This window comes from Cinclus cinclus, chromosome 3 (assembly GCF_963662255.1).
Source record: "Cinclus cinclus chromosome 3, bCinCin1.1, whole genome shotgun sequence".
Classification (NCBI taxonomy): Eukaryota; Metazoa; Chordata; class Aves; order Passeriformes; family Cinclidae; genus Cinclus; species Cinclus cinclus.
In genome coordinates, this window is record NC_085048.1 from 904,981 (window position 1) to 922,751 (window position 17,771).

Here is a 17,771-nt window from a genome sequence, read left to right on the forward strand (position 1 = left end):
GAATCCTGACAGGGAATCCTGGGATGGATTATCCAGACCCAGGTCCTGATATCTAACAGAATCCATGGATGGGATAAACAGATGGGATCCACGGGATGGGATGGGATCCATGGGATGGGATGGGATCCACGGGATGGGATGGGATCCACGGGATGGGATGGGATCCACGGGATGGGATGGGATCCATGGGATGGGATGTTTTCCACTGGAAGGCACCTGCAGGGATCACCTGGTTCAACTCAGCCCTATCTGAGGCAGAGCCAGAGTTAAATCCTGTTGTTATGAGCCTGTCCGTGTCCTTCCTGCCATCCCTTATCCCACAGGAATTCCAGAGATTTCCCAAAATGCTCCTTCCTGTGGCTGAGTTTCTCTTGGGATGATCCTTGGGATTTTACCTGAAATTTCCTTTCTTTGGCTCCTTCCCAAACTCTTTTGTCACGCCAAGAAAAGCCACAGCAAACGAACTTTCATGCACACACAGGGAGCTCATTCCCACGGGAATGGCTGATCCCAGGATCTGGGGGCAGGACACGGAGACCGGAGGGCACCTCCAAGGCAAGGCAGTGTCCCAGCCAGTATCCCGATCTCCATCTGGGATCCCATTCCAAGGTTGCTCTTCTGGCTGGTCCATCACTTCCCCTCCCCACCAGCAGCCCGGGAATGGGAGTTCAGGGACAATTCCTGTGGGAGATCCATTGGGAAAAGGCAAGGAGCAGCACAGCACTGCGGAGCCTCTCCCTACCTGGTGTCCAGGGATCCCTGGCTCAGGGAATCCCCCTCTCCCAGGAGCTCATCCTCGCTGTGGAAATACAGCTCGTCCTCTTCCATCCTGGTGGGAATACCGCAAACATCGGCCCTGTCCTTCCTGGGATTCAGGATTCCAAAGTCATGGAATCACCGACTCCTTTGGGTTGGAAAAGTTCTCCAAGTCCGACCATTTCCAGCACTGCCAAGGCCACCCCTGATCCATGGCCCCGAGTGCCACATCCACGGGGATTTGAAATCCCTCCAGGAATGGGGGCTCCACCCCTGCCCTGGGCAGCTGTGCCAGGGATGGAAAGCCCTTTCCAGGAAGGAATTGTTCCCAGTATCCAACCTGGAGCCCCCACCCAGGACACGGCTCTGCACATCCCATGCTTGGAAAATGCCGCAACTCTTCCTAAAATGGGGCAGCTCCTCTGGGAATTCCAGCCCAGTCCGTCCCCACCCTCCCGGCCTGGAATTCCTTCCCAACACCCCGCCCCAAGCTCACCTTCCCAGTGGGAAGCTATTCCCTGGTTCCTGGCCCTCCATCCTTTTTCCCAAGTCCCGCTCCAGTTCTCCTGGAGCCCTTTTAGGCTAGGGAAGCAGCTCCAAGTTCTCCCTGAATCCTTAATTTTCTTCTTTAATCCCACAGAGATGCATCCCACATGATCCATCTGACGAGAAACCGGAAAACCCAACCTGGTGCCATCCCAGCAGCATCCTCTAATTCCCTGGAATACTCTGTAATCCTGGAATCCCAGACTGGTTTGGGTGGGAAGAGACCTTAAATCCCACCCAGTCCCACCCCTGTCATGGGCTGGACACCTTCCACTGACCCAGGGTGCTCCAAACCCCATCCAATCTTTCCTTGGACACTTCCATGAGGGATGGAGTATCCGTCATGCTCCCTGCATCCCCAGATTCCAGTGGGATATCCCATCCCAGACAGCTTCACCCCCTTTTCCAGCCGTTCCATTCCTGGCTACCTGCCCAGCATCCGCCTGTTTAATCCATCGGCACATTCCCGCTCAGCCTTGTCCCAAAACTAAGCCATGCTTCCAATTTGCTTGAAAATTCCCTGGATTCAGCCCAGTTCCCACAGTTAATGAACTGCCTTGGGGGGGATGCGAGCAATTAGTGGGATATAACCTGTCTCCACCCGTGGGGAAAAAGCTGCTTTTCCCATTTTTTGGCCACAATGGAGTGCTAATCCCAGATGGAACACGGTCCAAAATGGAATAACCCTGAGGGAGAGAAATGGGATGGAAAAAGCAGCTGATTCCAAGGGCTCTGTTCGGATTGTTTGCGATCCCATGTGGATTTAGGGATTTGGCAGTGCCAGGGGAATGTTTGCTCTCAAAGGGATTTTTCAGCCAAAATGATTCTGATATTCCACGGTTCCATGATTTGGGAAGACAGGGATTGTCCTCCTTTACCCATCACCACGGAAGCGGTTGATCCATGAGGAGCAGGCAGGGAATGTCGTGTTCCTCAGGGAGCTGTGGGTGACACCAGGACCCAGCCCTGCCTTCACTGTCCCGCTCTCCCACTTCCAGAATCTCCCTTCCACCTCCATCTCATTCCTTAGGAATTCCAGCAACCTCAGGGCTTTGATGTCTCCCCTCTTCCAGCCGTTCCCTTTTCCAATGGATTCAAGAGTTGGATCCATGGACAAAGCCACCCCGGACAACACAACTCGAAAAACTGTGGAAAGCTGCCTGGAAAAGCCACCTTAGCATTCCATGAATCCCCTTGCAGCTGCAAATCCTGGATTTACAGAATTCCAGAAGTTGGAAGATCCCTCCAGGATCATCGAACCCACCTTGTCACCAGCCCAGAGCACTGAGAGCCACATCCAAAAATTCCTTGGATGCCTCCAGGGATGGGGACTCCACCACTATCCAAGGATTGTGCCCTGGGTATCCATAGGCTCATGGAGAACAGGTCCCAGCTCAGACTCCATCCCAATGGAGTCACCTGCAGCATTCCCAGTCACTGGGCTGGGATTGCAGCTGATTCCAGCAGCTTTGTGCCAAGGAATGTCTGGATTGATCCCAGGAGCTCACAAAGACACCCAAGGAAAGCTACAGATCCCTAAATGAATGGAAAACTGGAACTTCCCTTGGAAGAACTGGAGGCGTCCCACCTGCTGCTGTGGGATTCCTCAGGAGTTCCCAGCAGGAATCACCTGGTGTGGGATTTCACTTACCCTGGGGGGAAACTTGAGATCCCAACGGCTGCCCTGGAGCCACCTAAATCCTGGGAGCACTATGTGCTCCATGGACACCTGAGATTGCACCTGGACCTAAATCCCAGCAGTGAGTCCTGGCCAGAAGCCAGACCCTCCATCCCCTCGGGATCTGCATGGAATGACGTTTTCCCTCCATGTGCTACAATCCTGGAAGTCCCTGATCTCTCCAGGTGTGGTGGAACACCAGGAGCTGCTGGAGGACACCTGGATTCTACCCTCACCTGAAGCTGCTCCATGGATCCTCACCTGGATTCCATGGATGCACCTGTGAGCCCAGACCTTCCAGACCTTCTATTGCCTCCGGATCTGCATGGAATGACACTTTCTCTCCACATGCTACAATCCTGGAAGTTCAGCTCTCTCCAGGTGTGGTGGAGCACCAGGAGCTGCTGGGGCCACCTGGATCCCACCCTCACCTGCATTCCATGGATCCACCAGTGAGGTCTGACCTCCATCCAGACGTTTTATCCCCTCAGGATCAGGATGGAATGACATTTTCCCTCCAAGTGCTCCAATCCTGGAAGTTCAGCTCTGTCCTGGATCACCAGGACCTGCTGAGGCCACCTGGATCCCACCATCACCTGGAGATGTTCCATGGATTCACCAACGAGCCCTGACCTCCATCCAGATCTTTTAACCCTTCAGAATCTTCGTGGAATAACATTTTCTCTCCATGTGCTACAGTCCTGGCAATTCAGCTCTATCCTGGAGCATCAGGAGCTGCTGGAGCCACCTGGACACCACCCTCACCTGGAACTATTCCACGGATCCTCCGAGGGCAGGAGATGCCCCTTGGAGCAGCACTGGGATGACGCTGCCCTTTCCCGACTATCTAAGCCTTCCCAATCCCCACCCCCCCCCCCCCCCCCACCACGATCCCACATCCAAGAGCTCCACATCCCGTTACCTCCGGAAGCTCCTCTCCGTGGATTGCTGGTTGGATTTCCCGGGAGAGACGTCGGAGCCGTGCCGGTGGCCGGACAGGAGGCTGTCGGTCTCCAAGGAATACCTTCCATCCCCCTCCGAGTGCACGCTGGGCGTCTCCAGGAATTCCTTGTCATTCCAGGTGCCCACTGTCCCATCCAGAGCCTGGTAGCGGATCTCTATGGAGATGCTGGTCTGCAAGACAGGGAGATGCAATCAGCACCAGCGGGATATCAAAAAAAAGCAGGAAGACCGTTGGCTGTTTGATGTTTCAGCCTTGCTGATCCCAAAGTTTCTCCGGTCCTGGGCACTTGGAGAGCAGCTTTTGGCCGGAGAGGAATCTGACTATGGTCCTGATTCACCGGGAATTCCCGGTGCATCCCAGACCTGCTGGGAGGAGGAAAAGCCCAGGAGAGCTGCAAAAACTGGGAGCAGCTGAAGGCTCCAGGAGCCATGTTCCCTGGTCCATCACTTTGCTGGGAATTTTACCCTGGGATACTGCTAATCCATGGATTTGTGGTGCTTTACTCCAGCCTGGTCCTGTCTCCAGGCAGGGCAGGGATTTTTTAGGAAGGAGAATCCCTGGAGAGTCGTGGATCGGTCCTACTTTGGATCTCCCCAGCTCGGGTGGGACTTTGGGACACGGAGGGACCCGGATCTGGCTGTGTCCAAACCTCACCTCAAGCTTCCTATGGATCATGGAATCCTGGAATGGTTTGGGTGGGAAGGGGCCCTAAAACTCATCCCATTCCCATTCCACCTCCCCCTATCCCAGGCTGCTCCAAGCCCCATCCAGCCTTTCCTTGGACACTCCCAGGGATCCAGGCACAGCCACAGCTTCTCTGGGAATTCCGTCCCAGCCCCTCCCCACCCTTCCAGCCAGGAATTCCTTCCCAATATCCCATATCCAATCTCAAATCTAGACCTCCTTGGATGAACCAACTCCTAGTAAATGCCTCTCCCTTTTCCACGTGGCCATTCCCAACTTACTCCAGGTTGCAGCAAATTCAGGTTTGGAGCTTTCAAGTCTGTTTTCTCCCTAAAATCTTTCCCTGGATTCCAAATGGAACCAAATCCCTGGGATTTCACCCCACTGCCTTTGCTCCCGTGGCCAAAGCCCTCCTAAAAGCCCAGACTTGGACAAAGCAAATCAGGGAAAAGAAAAAAAAAAAAAGCCAAAAACCAATTCCCAATTCCCTCTCCTACAAAAATGTCTCTTTTGAAAAGCTGACAGCTGCTGCTGAGATTAAAGTACAAGGAAAAAGCACTTTTCCACCTCCACTCTGCTTCCATGGAGAAATTATCTGTCATTTTGGGTTCAAAAACAACGGATTTTAGATAAAAAAAACACTGGGAAAAAGAAGTTTATAATCAGGGAAATTTCTTACAGAAATCCTCCTTTTCCCATATTTCTGTTTAAGAGGAGGTGCAGCCTCCCCACCTGTTCCAAACCAAGGGACGCTGGAAGGCTGGAAAAATCCAAGATTTGGGAAGACCACAGCAATTCCACAGGAATTATGTGAATTCCGCACATGACAGACAAAAGGTGACTCAATCCCAGCTGGGAATGGAGCTTTGGGGGAAGGTTTTGATTGATTTCTGTTCTTCTTTTTTTATTTTTTTTTTGGGCAAAACCCAAATTTAAGTCAATCACACCTAATTTCCCCCCCACATTACCAAGCTGTTGGAGAATTTTGTGAAAAAAAAACCAACAAAAAAAAAACAAACTGAAAAAAACAAAAAAAACCCCCCAAGAAATGAGGAGGAAAAACAGGGAACTAAGCTGGAATGTTTCAATTTTCACATTTTGAGATATTTGGGGTTAAAACCTCCCTTTCCATCTGGATTTAGGACTTTAAAAAAATCCTTTCAAAGCAGGAAAAATTAAAGATATAACAAAGTGAAAGATTTGTGGGATGAGTGGGATCATCCCTTGGAAGGGCAATTAGGAGGTGTGGGCTGGAATTGGGAGAAATTCCCAATTGGAAACAATGGAATGGGAAAGAAAATGAAGGAGCAGAAACTTCCCTGCAGAGCTGGGAGAGGTTGATCGTTCCCTGGGGGGTTTAAATTGATTTTTTATGGATTTTTTTCCCCCTACTGCTTGAGAAAAAATTAATTCAGAGCCATCCTGGCTTTTCTGCTGTAGGAGACTGGACACAGCCGGAATTTTGCTCCTGGCTCTGTTGTTCCTGGAGTTTTTAATCTCCTGGACAAGGCAATAAAGTCAGGAGGGAGGGCAGGAGTGGCCAGGAATGGTTCGCAGCCAGCCTGGATAAAGGAAAACAATTTCCAACCTTTCCTTCGGGTTCTGCTATGGAAAAATGAAGCTGTTCCCAGGAACTGCCTCAGGAGGGGTGGAAGGGACCTTAAATCCCATCCCATTCCTATCCTGAAACCTCCCACGATCCCAGGGTGCTCCAGCCTGGCATTGGGCACTGACAGGCATCCAGGGATTCTCTGGGAATTCCAGCCCAGCCCCTCCCCACCCTGCAGCCCTGTCCAAAATCCCAGCTCTCCTGGAGCCCCTTGAGGCTCAGGAAGCGGCTCTGAGGATTCCCTGGATCCTTCCCTGATCCAGCTGCACATTCCCAGCTCTCCCAGCTTGGCATTGGGTCCACCCCCATCCTGATTCCGGGATCCAGGGGCTTCCCTGGGAATTCGGGACTCCAGGAAGGGTCTCCCTTCCCTTTTCCATCCCCGAAATCCATAAAAATCTGTCAGGGATGGATTCTGAGTATCTTTGATGCCAGAATCCCTGACACCTCCCATGACTGCAGGTGCTCCAACCTTCCCTTGGACACTGCCAGGGATTCAGGGATTCTCTGGGAATTCCAGCCCAGCCAGGAATTCCTTCCCAAGATCCCAAATCCCAAGCTCCCCTTTCCCAGTGGAAGCCATTCCCTGGCTCCTGGCCCTCCAGCCCTTTCCCAAGTTCCAGCTCTTCTGGAGTCCCTTGAGGCTGAGGAAAAGGCTCCGAGGATTCCCTGGATCCTTCCCTGATCCAGCTGCACATTCCCAGCTCTCCACACCCTCAAAGCAGCTCCGTGGCCTCCTCTGACTCTGTTTTTTTCCCAGGCCCTTGGATCACACGGAAAATCCCTGAGGCAGACCCCCCCCAGTATGGGGTGTGCACCCCTCATCCCGAGCCCCCATCCCAAGGGAAAAGCTCCCTCTGCTCGGATCAGCCGCCGTTTCCCTCGCTGTGTTCCCATCTCCCGGGAGCTGTTTCCCATGGAAACGGAGTTTTGGAACTCGCTTGGAAACGCAGCTATTTCTGATCCTGATATCCAGCCCCGGGGGTTCCATTAAAAATCGGCCGCCTCCTTTTCCCGGGAAGCCGCTGCCTCATCCAGCACCAAGGACAGGGGCAGATGTGCGGAATTCTTGGAACCAGCAGGGAGGAGGGCAGGATTCCATGAAGTAGCTTCTCCTGGGGGGGGGATAGAGGGAATTGGACCCATGGAAACCAGGAATCCGGTCCTGAGGAGGGAGGGAAAATGCAAGGAGTGCAGATGTGCTTGGGAAAAAAAATAATCCCAGCTGCTTCTCCGGGTTATTGGGAAGTTGCCTGATAAAAATCGAGATCCGAAGGAGGAAAATCCTGAGTTTTTGGGATCTGCAGTGTCACAATGGGGCAGACAGGGAAAAAAAATCAATGGATGGAAGTTGGGCCCTCCCAAATTCCTGATGGAAAAGCAATGAGGATTTTGGAATGAAATAACCCAGGCATCAGGAGGGGTCTCCAAGCCTAGGCAGGGCTTGGGATGGAATCCTGGAATCCCAGACTGCTTTGGGTGGGAAGGGGCCGTAAATCCCATCTCATTCCAACCCTGACCCCTCCCAACGTCCCAGGCTGATCCAAGCCCCATCTAGCCTTGCCTTGGACACTGCCAGGGATCCAAGGATTCCCTGGAAATTCCAGCCTAGCCCCCCCGCCCCCCCTCCCAGCCAGGAATTCCTTCCCAACATCCCATCCATCCCTGCCCTCTGGCAGGGGGTGGAATTGGATGAGCTTTAAGGTCCCTTTCAACCCAACATATTCCATGATTCCCAGACAAAGGACACTCAGAATCCATTCAGTGGGATTTTTTAGGGAAGTTTGGGATATAAAAGGGAGGAAAAGGGGAAGGGAGACCCTTCCTGGAGTCCTGAATTCCCAGTGAACCCCCTTGTTCCCAAAATTCCTTCCTAGAGAGGAGTTGGGCTGTGGATGGATCCAATGTCAGGCTCTGGACCCAGTCTGGGAGAGCTGGGAATGTGCAGCTGGATCAGGGAAGGATCCAGGTAATCCTTGGAGTCACTCCCCAAGCCTCAAGGGGCTCCAGGAGAGCTGGGATTTGGGAAAGGGCTGGAGGGCCAGGAGCCAGGGAATGGCTTCCACTGGGAAAGGGGAGCTTGGGCTGGGATCTTGGGGAGGAATTCCTGGCTGGGAGGGTGGGGAGGGGCTGGCCTGGAAGTCCCAGAGAAACCCTGAATCCCTGGCAGTGTCCAAGGAAAGACTGGAGCCACCTGGAATGGCAGGGTTGGAATGGGATGGGATGGAAGGTCCATGAATCCCATCCCAAACCATTCCAGGATTCTTGGATCCAGGATGCTCAAGACCCATCCCGAGGGATTTTTATGGAATTTGGGAATGGAAAAGGGAAGGGAGACCATTCCTGGAGTCCCGAATTCCCAGTGAGGCCCCTGGATCCTGAAATTCCTTCCCGGAGAAGAGTTGGGATGGGGATGGATCCAATGCCAGGTTGGGAGAGCTGGGAATGTGCAGCTGGATCAGGGAAGGATCCAGGGAACCCTCGGAGCCTTTTCCAGAGGGAAAGGAGAGCTGGGATTTGCTAAAGGGATGGAGGGCCAGGAGCCAGGGAGTGGCTTCCACTGGAAAAGGATCTTGGGAAAGAATTCCTGGCTGGGAGGGTGGGGAGGGGCTGGGGTGGAATTCCCGGAGCAGCTGTGGCTGCCCCTGGATCCCTGTGAGTGTCCAAGAAAAGGTCGGAGCACCCTGGGATCGTGGGAGGTGTCAGAATGAGATGGGATTTAAAGTCCTTTCCCACCCAAACCAGTCTGGAATTCAGGGATTCCATCCCGGGCTCTGTTTCCGCCCTGTCCATGCTCGGATCAAACCGGATCCATCCCTGCTTTTTCCCCCATCCCAAACTTCCCATGCTTTTCCAATCCGGGCTCCTCTGTTCACGCTCCGGACATTCCCAGCTGCCTCATCCCTTCCGACCAGGAGTAACGGGATCAAGGTGAGGCTGGGGATTCGGGTGGGAACGCCAATATCCCCGTTCCCACAGATTCAGCGGGGACACGGACACACGGATCAAGGAATGATGGGAACGTCGGCCATTCCCTTTGGCGACGCACCTGAATGGCGGAGTTGTTGTCATCGATGAGCGTGTCCGTCACCTCCAGCTGCCCTTCCGCCACCACCTTCTGCAGGACCATCCGGAACGTCCCGATGAGCCTGTGGAGCAGAGGAACAGCCGCGAGTTTATTGTTCCCACATCACATTTCCCTGGCGGGGATTTTTCCTGATGAAGCAGAGTCGGAACCTCTGGGTTGCTTTAGGAAGCGCGGTTTATTTCTCTGATCTTCTCCATAGGCAGGGACGGTGAGTTCGTCTCACAGATCTCCACCAGAAGTGGCCCAGAACTCACGGGACTTCTGATTACAAGACCTTTTAAGGGTTTATTAGCCCATAAAACACTGCCAGCAAGAGTATTTCTGTTTCTAACCCAATACTGAAATATTTCATTTTATTGACTCATACTCCAGCGTGAGTTTTCTTAGCCAATCACATTATGACACACAAACCTACAGCGCTGCACTCTAAAACTTCTGGTTACTTTTGTAACTACTTTTATTTTTTTCTATATCTTAAACTCTAAATGCTAAACTTTTCTCTACTTAATTTACCATGTCTCTGCTTTAGACTACAAATCCACATTCTTGCTTCTAGCACCTAAGTTTGGATGTCTCTTCCAAGGTTTCAAATCATATCCTGTGTTTAATTCTAAGCTTTGGCTTCTAGGCTGAATGTTTTGAGATTTCCCTGCATTTTTAATTCCAACAGACAGGAAATCCTGGGAGTTTTCACCCACCAGGACCTGGTTTTCACGGGAAAAGGGCTGTGCTGTCCGAGGAGCTGTGTGGGGCTCGGCTTCCCGTTTTCCTCAGGAAGAGGGAGAGGTGAGATCCCAGATCAGTGGAGAGGATGGAAAAAGGAGAAGCTGAGAGAGGAGACATTCCAAGGGAATGCTGTTGGGATAACGAAAGAAGGAGGTTTGGGAGCCATCGCTCTTGAATTCCTAGGATGCAGCTGAGGGATCCCGAAGTGGCCTTTTCCATACGGAATGTCCACAGTGGTTTCTGTGCTGGTGACTCAAACAAGGAACAGGGACTGTCCCTCATCCGTCTGCACCAAGTTCAATGAATCATGGAATTTGGGTGGGGATGGACCTTGGAGCTCATCCCGTTCCACCCAATTCCTTCCACAATCCCAGGTGGTTCCAAGCTCCAATGATACGATGGAATTGCTCCCAATATCCAACCTGAACCTCCTCATGGCCATTCCATGTTCCCTGGGAGCAGATCCCAATCCCTTCTGGCTGCTCCCAGGGAGTTGTGGAGAGGGAAAAAGTCCCCCCTGAGCTTCCTTTTCTGCAGGCTCAGCCCCTTTCCCAGCTCCCTCAGCCTCTCCTGGGGCTCCAGCCCCTTCCCCAGCTCCGTTCCCTTCCCTGGACACGCTCCAGCCTCTCCGTGTCCCTGCAGGACTTCCACTTCCATCCCCCATTTTCCACATTCCAAGCACAGATCAATCCCGGCAGAGCTCCAAGGTGCTCTGCAGGACACGGAACAGGAAAACCTTTCCTTATACTCCATAATTCCCAATCCAGAAGAAAGAATGCATCCCGTGGAAACCTTCTTCTTCTTCACCAAGAGAAGGAAAAAGCTGTTGCATCCACCTGGATTTCAGGGTTTGGAAAACAACATTATTCCCTGACTGCCAGAGCAGCAGCATTTTTGTTTTGGAAAGTATTCCTTGACAAAAGCCTGTGTTTATTCCACAGAATATTTTTAGTTGGGATGGTCCCACAGGGATCATCCAGGCCAATTCCAGTTATTCCTCAGGAGTGGAGCCTGCTGGGCTCTGGATTCCTGCAGGTGTCCCTGTTTTTTAACCTGCTTGGAATCCAAAACATTCCCAGGTGAGGTGGGGGCTTCCCTGCTCCTCTTGGATCCAGGTTGATCCAGGCACTTTTGGCTCCCAGGTGCTCAGTGCCCAGACAGGGCTATGGAGGGAACAGGAAATTCCTCCTGGAATATCACCCCTGCTCCAGCTCTGGGATCCAACATCGGGATGTGGAGCTGCTGGAGAGAGTCCAGAGGAGGCCATGGAGCTGCACCAAGAGCTGGGAATGCTCCTCTGGAGAAGGGAAGGATCCAGGGAGAGCTCCGAGCCCCTGGCAGGGCCTGAAGGGGCTCCAGGAGAGCTGGGAGGGACTGGGGACAAGGCATGGAGGGACAGGACACAGGGAATGGCTTCCCACTGGAAAAAGGGAGCTTGAGGTGGGATCTTGAGAAGGAATTCCTGGCTGTGAGGGTGAGGAGAGGCTGGGATGGAATTCCCAGAGAAGCTGTGGCTGCCCCTGGATCCCTGTGAGTGTCCAAGGCCAGGTTGGACATTGGGGCTGGAGCAGCCTGGGACAGTGGGAGGTGTCAAAGTTGGAATGGGATGATCCTTAAGATCCTTAAGGTCCCTTCCCACCCAAACCATTCCATGAATCCATGACAAAGCCAGGTAACTTCGAGTTGTTCCAAAACCTGCAAGCAGAGGGCAGGGATAGATGGGATCTTGGGAAGGAATTCCTGGCTGTGAAGGTGGCGAGCCCTGGCACAAGATCCCGGAGAAGTTCCTGTCCTCTCTCGGATCCTTCCCAAGCCGTTTCTCCCCCCCCCATCCCCGGCAGGATCCGGGCAAGACAGAATTAAATATTCAGGACTTGTCTGTGCAGCCGTTCAATTCCAAGTGTTCCATAATTCATCAGAGCCCTGCTCCCTCCCTTCCCCGGCATTTCTGCTGATGGAAAAAAAGGGAAATTTTCTGGGTCATCCGTAATTTTATCAGCCCGGAGGAGCAGCTCCCGTTTCCAGCCCCAGCCAGGTTGGTTCTGTACCTGGAGCTTGTTCAAATCCCGGGATCAGGGAGACCAGGGTCCCGCAAAGCCCAGGCCCTCATGGTGCATCCCAACTTCCAGGGATGCTTCCAGCATCCCTGAGGCAATTCCAGGGGCATGGTGACTGGGGTGATGGTGAATCCCATGAATCCGGCCAGGCTTTACCAGCACTGAGGTTTTCCAAGGACAAGAATTCCAGCTGTCTGTGCCAAGAGCATCCTCCAGTCCAGGAAATCCCCTTTTCCCTCCTCTGCTCCCTCAGCCTTTGGGTAAGTTCTGCTCCTGAAGCCAGGGAGAGGCTCTTTTTTGGGAATGGTGTCTCCATCCATCCATCCATCCATCCATCCATCCATCCATCCATCCATGTATCATCCGTCCATGGATCCATGGATCCATCCATCCATCCATGGGAACTGACAAGACTCAAATCCTGGGAGCTCCATCCCAGTTTGGTCCCCACTTCCACATGCCCCTGGAAAGGTGGGATAAGGAATTCAGAGCAATTCCACATGTTCTGGCCCCTTTCCAGGGAATTACCCTGCTGAATCCTCACGGAAGTGTCCAAGGCCAGGTTGGACATTGGGGCTTGGAGCACCCCGGGATAGTGGGAGGTGTCCGTTCCCATTTGGAACCTGCAGCTTTTCCATGGATGTCCAAATCCCTGCCTGGAGCTTGCTCCGGAATGAGGAGCCTTTTCCCCTCTCCAGACAAATTGCAGCTTCACCCAGAATTGTCTCATGCCTTGGAATTAGAGCTTCCAAAAATCACTTCCCTCCTAATTATCCCCTTCCCTCCACTTGCAGGAGCCTGTAATGACTCCAGGTTCATTTTTACCTGGAATACCTGGAGAAATCTGGGACACTCCAACTGCTCCAGCTCAGCATCCTCCCAGTTATTAAAGTTGCTCCAGCCAAGTTTCTTCCCCCATTTTTCTTCAGGAAATTCTTGCAAAAATTCCCATTAAATAGAAATGGATTTTTCTTTGGAAAGCAAGTGGAGTAGGATAATGAGTGAGCCCCGGGGATGGAAATGTCCTGCTAGGAAATGCAATTTGGGATGAGATTTCCCATGAAATGTGGAAAAGTGGCAGTTTGGGTGTGCTCAGGCTCCATGTTTGTGGACCCAGAAATGAAAAATTCCAAAAAATCCAACGTGCCTGGAGCTGAAGGGGTGGTACACGAGGGATTGGGCGCCGAGGATTCCAGCATGGAATCCCAGAATGGTTTGGGCGGGAAGCACCTGAAAGCTGATCCCATTCCAACCCCAACCTTCTACAATCCCAGATTGCTCCAAGCCCTATCCAACATTTTTTTTTTTTTGCGGGGGGTGGGGGGGGGGAATCCTTCCAGGGATGGGGCAGACACAGCTTCCCTGGGAATCCCATCCCAGCCCCTCACAGCCTCACAGCCAGGAATTCTATCCCAAAATCCCATGTAACTGCCCTATGTGGGGAGGCCAGTCAGACCACAGGGAACCCTCCATCTCCGGAGTTAATTTTTTCCATTCTCCTGCTCCAGCCCCGGATAATTTTCCACGGATGAAGCACGGATCCCTCTGGAGACACAAAGGACTTGAGCTGTGCCAGGATCTCCACGGCTGGAGAAGAACAAAGGACGTGACCGAGCTCTTTCTCCACGCCGGAGACTCCAGGGATGGATTAAACCCTTTGGAATCCGGCTCTTTGTGTCCCTGTCAGGTAACGGAGCAGCTCCCACCTCTTCTCCACGGCATTGGTTTTCCACAGGAAAATTATCTGTGCCCCTTGATGAGGGTTTGGAATGTGGCTTAGGGCCTTTGGCCGGATCCCGTTGCTGCTCCAGAGGAAAACAGTGACAAGGAAAAGACAGAACCCCCTGGAGCGAAATCTCCTGTGTTTTGTGCATATTCCTTAAGGATTGGGATCTCTGCCTGGTGTTATCTCTGTTTTCTGCACAAGGAAAACCTGCTCGGAGAAGCTGAACCAGGCTGTCCCAAAATTTTGGGAATGGGACCACAGGGATGATGCTCTGCAGCCACTGGATCACTGTTGCCTCTTGGATTCATCCCTGGTTGTGCCTCTGCTTTTTTCCCTGGATCTTCTCCTTTCCTGGGTGTGATTCCCATTCCCACATCCCTCAGGAGTGGGAATGTCCCATGGCAGCTTTTCCTGCTCAAATCCACAAAAATTTGGGGTCTCAAATTTCCTCCATCCAGCCTCTGCCAGGGCCCAGAACCATGGGAAAACATTCCAGGAATTTTCTCCCCTCCTGGAAGGGTTCTGAAGTTTTCCCAGAGGACCAGGAGACCATGGAAAATTACTGAATTCCAGCAGGATCTCAGTATTCCCACCCAGGACAGCCCACCTCACACCAGGGTTTTCCAGGATGGGATCAGATGGATTATTTAGTGCCATGGGAATCTCCTAGTTTTTATTCAGGATGTGGAGACCCCACAGTTTTTGATCCTTCCCTTGTGTGGAGCTTTTCCAGAGGGAATTTCCACCTGGGAATGACCTGCGGGCAGGATGTGGCTTTGCTCCTCCTCCACCAACACCTGGATGCTTTGGATGTGTCCCAGAGAGATTCCCAGCCTGGAAATTCCTAATCCAGGAGGCGGGGACAGGATTTTTGGGATGACGTGGTCTATCTTGGTGGGGGGGGAGGTTAGGAGGCTTTTCCCTCATCCAACCCTGACTTTTTCTTGGATACTCAGCACCCTGGGAACGCTGCCGGAGACCCTCTGGAGTTGGGATGAACCCACGGGGATCCAGAGGCACCTGGATGAGGCCAAACAAGGATCATATTCCCAGGAATTGGCTGCCGGTGACAGCCACAGGGACAGGGAACAAAAGGAGCCACTCGGATGTGACTCCCTGGTCATTCCAGAGGTCCTGGATCAGGTATCCCACCTTTTTCCAGGCCTTTGATCAATGGCCTTCATCAGCCATCCATGAATTATTCACGGAGCGCCCGGATCAGCTTTCCCAACCCCCGATGCTGCCAAGCCTCTTCCTCCTCCTCTCCTCCTCCTCCTCCATCCGATTCCGAGGATAGGCCGGAGTCCCAGCACTGCCCTGGTTTGATGGGATTTCCCATTCCAGACATTCCCGGAGGGATGTTCCCAACCCTCTCCCTTCCTCTCTCTTCCTCCTCTTCCAGTTTCTGGACAAGGAGGATGGGCAGGAATTACGGACCACGGGGTTCCTTTTCCCACATGTTACTGGCATTCCTGGAGGGATGTTCCCAATATTCTCCCTCCTCTCCCCTCTCCTCCAGCTGATTCAGAGGAGGGGCCGGAGTTCCAGCACTGCCCTGTTTTAATGGAATTTCTTTTCCCACTTATTCCCAGAATTCATAGAGGGATGTTCCAACTCTCTCCCTCCTCTCCGCTCTCCTTCTCCTCCAATTTATTCCTGGAAAAGGAGGATTTGCTGGAGTTCCAGCACAGCTTTGTTTTAATGGGATATCCTATTCCATGTATTCCCAGCATTCCTGGAGTGATGTTCCCAGCTCCTCTCTTCTCCTCCCCACACTCCTAGCCAGGAATTCCTTCCCAAATCCCAAATCCCAAGCTCGCCTTTCCCAGTGGAAGCCATTCCCTGGCTCCTGGCCCTCCAGCCCTTTCCCAAATCCCAGCTCTCCTTTCCCTCGGGAAAAGGCTCCAAGGATTCCCTGGATCCTTCCCTGATCCAGCTGCACATTCCCAGCTCTCCCAGCCTGGCATTCGATCCAGCCCCATCCCGACTCTTCCTCGAGAAGGAATTTTGGGATCCAGGGGATTCCCTGGGAATTCAGGACTCCAGGAAGGGTCTCCCTTCCCTTTTCCATCCCCAAATTCCATAAAAATCCCTCAGGATGGATCTTGAGCATCCTGGATCCAAGAATCCCGGAATAGTTTAGATGGGATCCATGGACCTTCAATCCCATCCCATTGCAATCCCAGGGTGCTCCATCTTGGCTTTGGATGCTGCCAGGGATCCACGGATTCTCTGAGAATTCCAGCCCAGCCAGGAATTCCTTCCCATGATCCCAAATCCCAAGCTCCCCTTTCCCAGTGGAAGCCATTCCCTGGCTCCTGGCCCTCCAGCCCTTTCCCAAATCCCAGCTCTCCTGGCAGCCCTTGAGGCTCAGGAAGCATCTCCAAGGATTACCTGGATCCTTCCCCTTTTCCAGGTGTGCTCATGGATCCATGTGGGAAGGGATCTTAAATCCCATCCCATTCCAAGACCAACACCTCCCACTATCCCAGGTGGCTCCAGGCCTTGTCCAGCTTTTCCTTGGACACTTCCAGGGATGGGGCAGCCACAATTTCCCTGGACACAATCAATCCAACACCTTCAGGATTTGGAAAATCTGGGAAAACACATTCCAGCATCAACCTCCACCTGGATGCTCCATCAAAAAAAAAAAAAATCCTATTTCTTTTAAAGCACAGGAATTTTATGGAAACAAATGGCACAACTTGGGAATATCTCGGTGCTGAGCCCCGCAGAATACCTGGGGTGAATTCCTCACCTCCTGAGCTGTTCACACAGCACCAGAAATTCCCAGGAAACTCCAACCAATGCATTCCTCACCCTCCCACCTCCAAACCTAACCAGGGCTGCCTCTTCCCGCGGGATAAGATCCAGGTGGGCCTTGGGAAAGAAGGACTCACCTGTTGGTGAAGACTTTGCTGTAGTTGAACACTTGGATCTCCAGGATCTCATTCCCATCGATGTTGGTCGCCACCGGCCAGCGGAAAGTCTGGGAAAAGGAGGAGAGGGATCAGCCAGAAGCATTTTGGGAAAAGGAGAGGGATGAGCCAGGATCAGTTGGGAAAAGGAGGAGAGGGATGAGCCAGGAGTGTTTTAGGAAGAGAGGGATGAGCCAGAAAAGTTTTGGGAAAAGGAGAGGAATGAGTCAGGATCAGCTGGAAAAGGAGAGGGAAGAGCCAGGACTGTCTGGGAAGAGGAGGAGATGGACGAGATAGGATTCATTGGGAAAAGGAGAGGGATAAGCCAGGATCGGTTGGGAAAACGAGAGGGATGAGCCAGGATTGGTTGGGAAAAGGAAGAGAGAGATGAGTCAGGATCAGCTGGAAAATGAGGAGATGGATGATCAAGGATTAGTTGGGAAAAGGAGAGGGAAGAGCCTGGAGGGTTTTGGGAAAAGGATGAGATTGACAAGCCAGGATCAGAAAGGAAAAGGAGAGGGATGAGCCCGAAGAATTTTGGGAAAAGGAAGGGATGGATGAGCAAGGTGGGTTTTGGGAAAAGAAGGGGAGGGATGAGTCAGGATTGTTTGGGAAAAGGGAAGAGCCAGGAGTATTTTGGGATAAGGAGGACAAGGGAGTTTTAGGGGAAAAGGAGGAGAGGGATGAGCCAGGAGTGTTCCAGGAAAAAGGCAGCAGGGCTGTTTTGTAGGAATGGCACTAAGGATGTGCCCAGTGCCAGCTATTTTATGGATACACACATGGAAAATATAAATACGGACATTGGATAAGGATGGGAAGATGGAGCCAGGCTGGGAGACCTGGGAATGTGCAGCTGGATCAGGGAAGGATCCAGGGAATCCTCGGAGCCTTTTCCCGAGGGAAAGGAGAGCTGGGATTTGGGAAAGGGCTGGAGGGCCAGGAGCCAGGGAATGGCTTCCACTGGGAAAGGGGAGCTTGGAATTTGGGATCTTGGGAAGGAATTCCTGGCTGGGCTGGAA

At 52.5% G+C, this 17,771-nt stretch overlaps 1 protein-coding gene across 3 annotated transcripts in view; it reads right to left on the minus strand.

The window, feature by feature from the left end:
* Window positions 1-17,771, minus strand: part of OTOF (otoferlin) — an 82,411-nt gene that overhangs the window by 57,053 nt on the left and 7,587 nt on the right. For all 3 annotated transcript variants that reach the window (XM_062488362.1, XM_062488360.1, XM_062488361.1), the window contains exons 3-5: window positions 16,735-16,823; window positions 9,287-9,386; window positions 3,903-4,114 (exon numbers count right to left, since the gene is read on the minus strand). In XM_062488362.1, coding sequence (XP_062344346.1) covers window positions 3,903-4,114; window positions 9,287-9,386; window positions 16,735-16,823 — 401 coding nt within the window. The remainder of the gene's footprint in view (window positions 1-3,902; window positions 4,115-9,286; window positions 9,387-16,734; window positions 16,824-17,771) is intronic.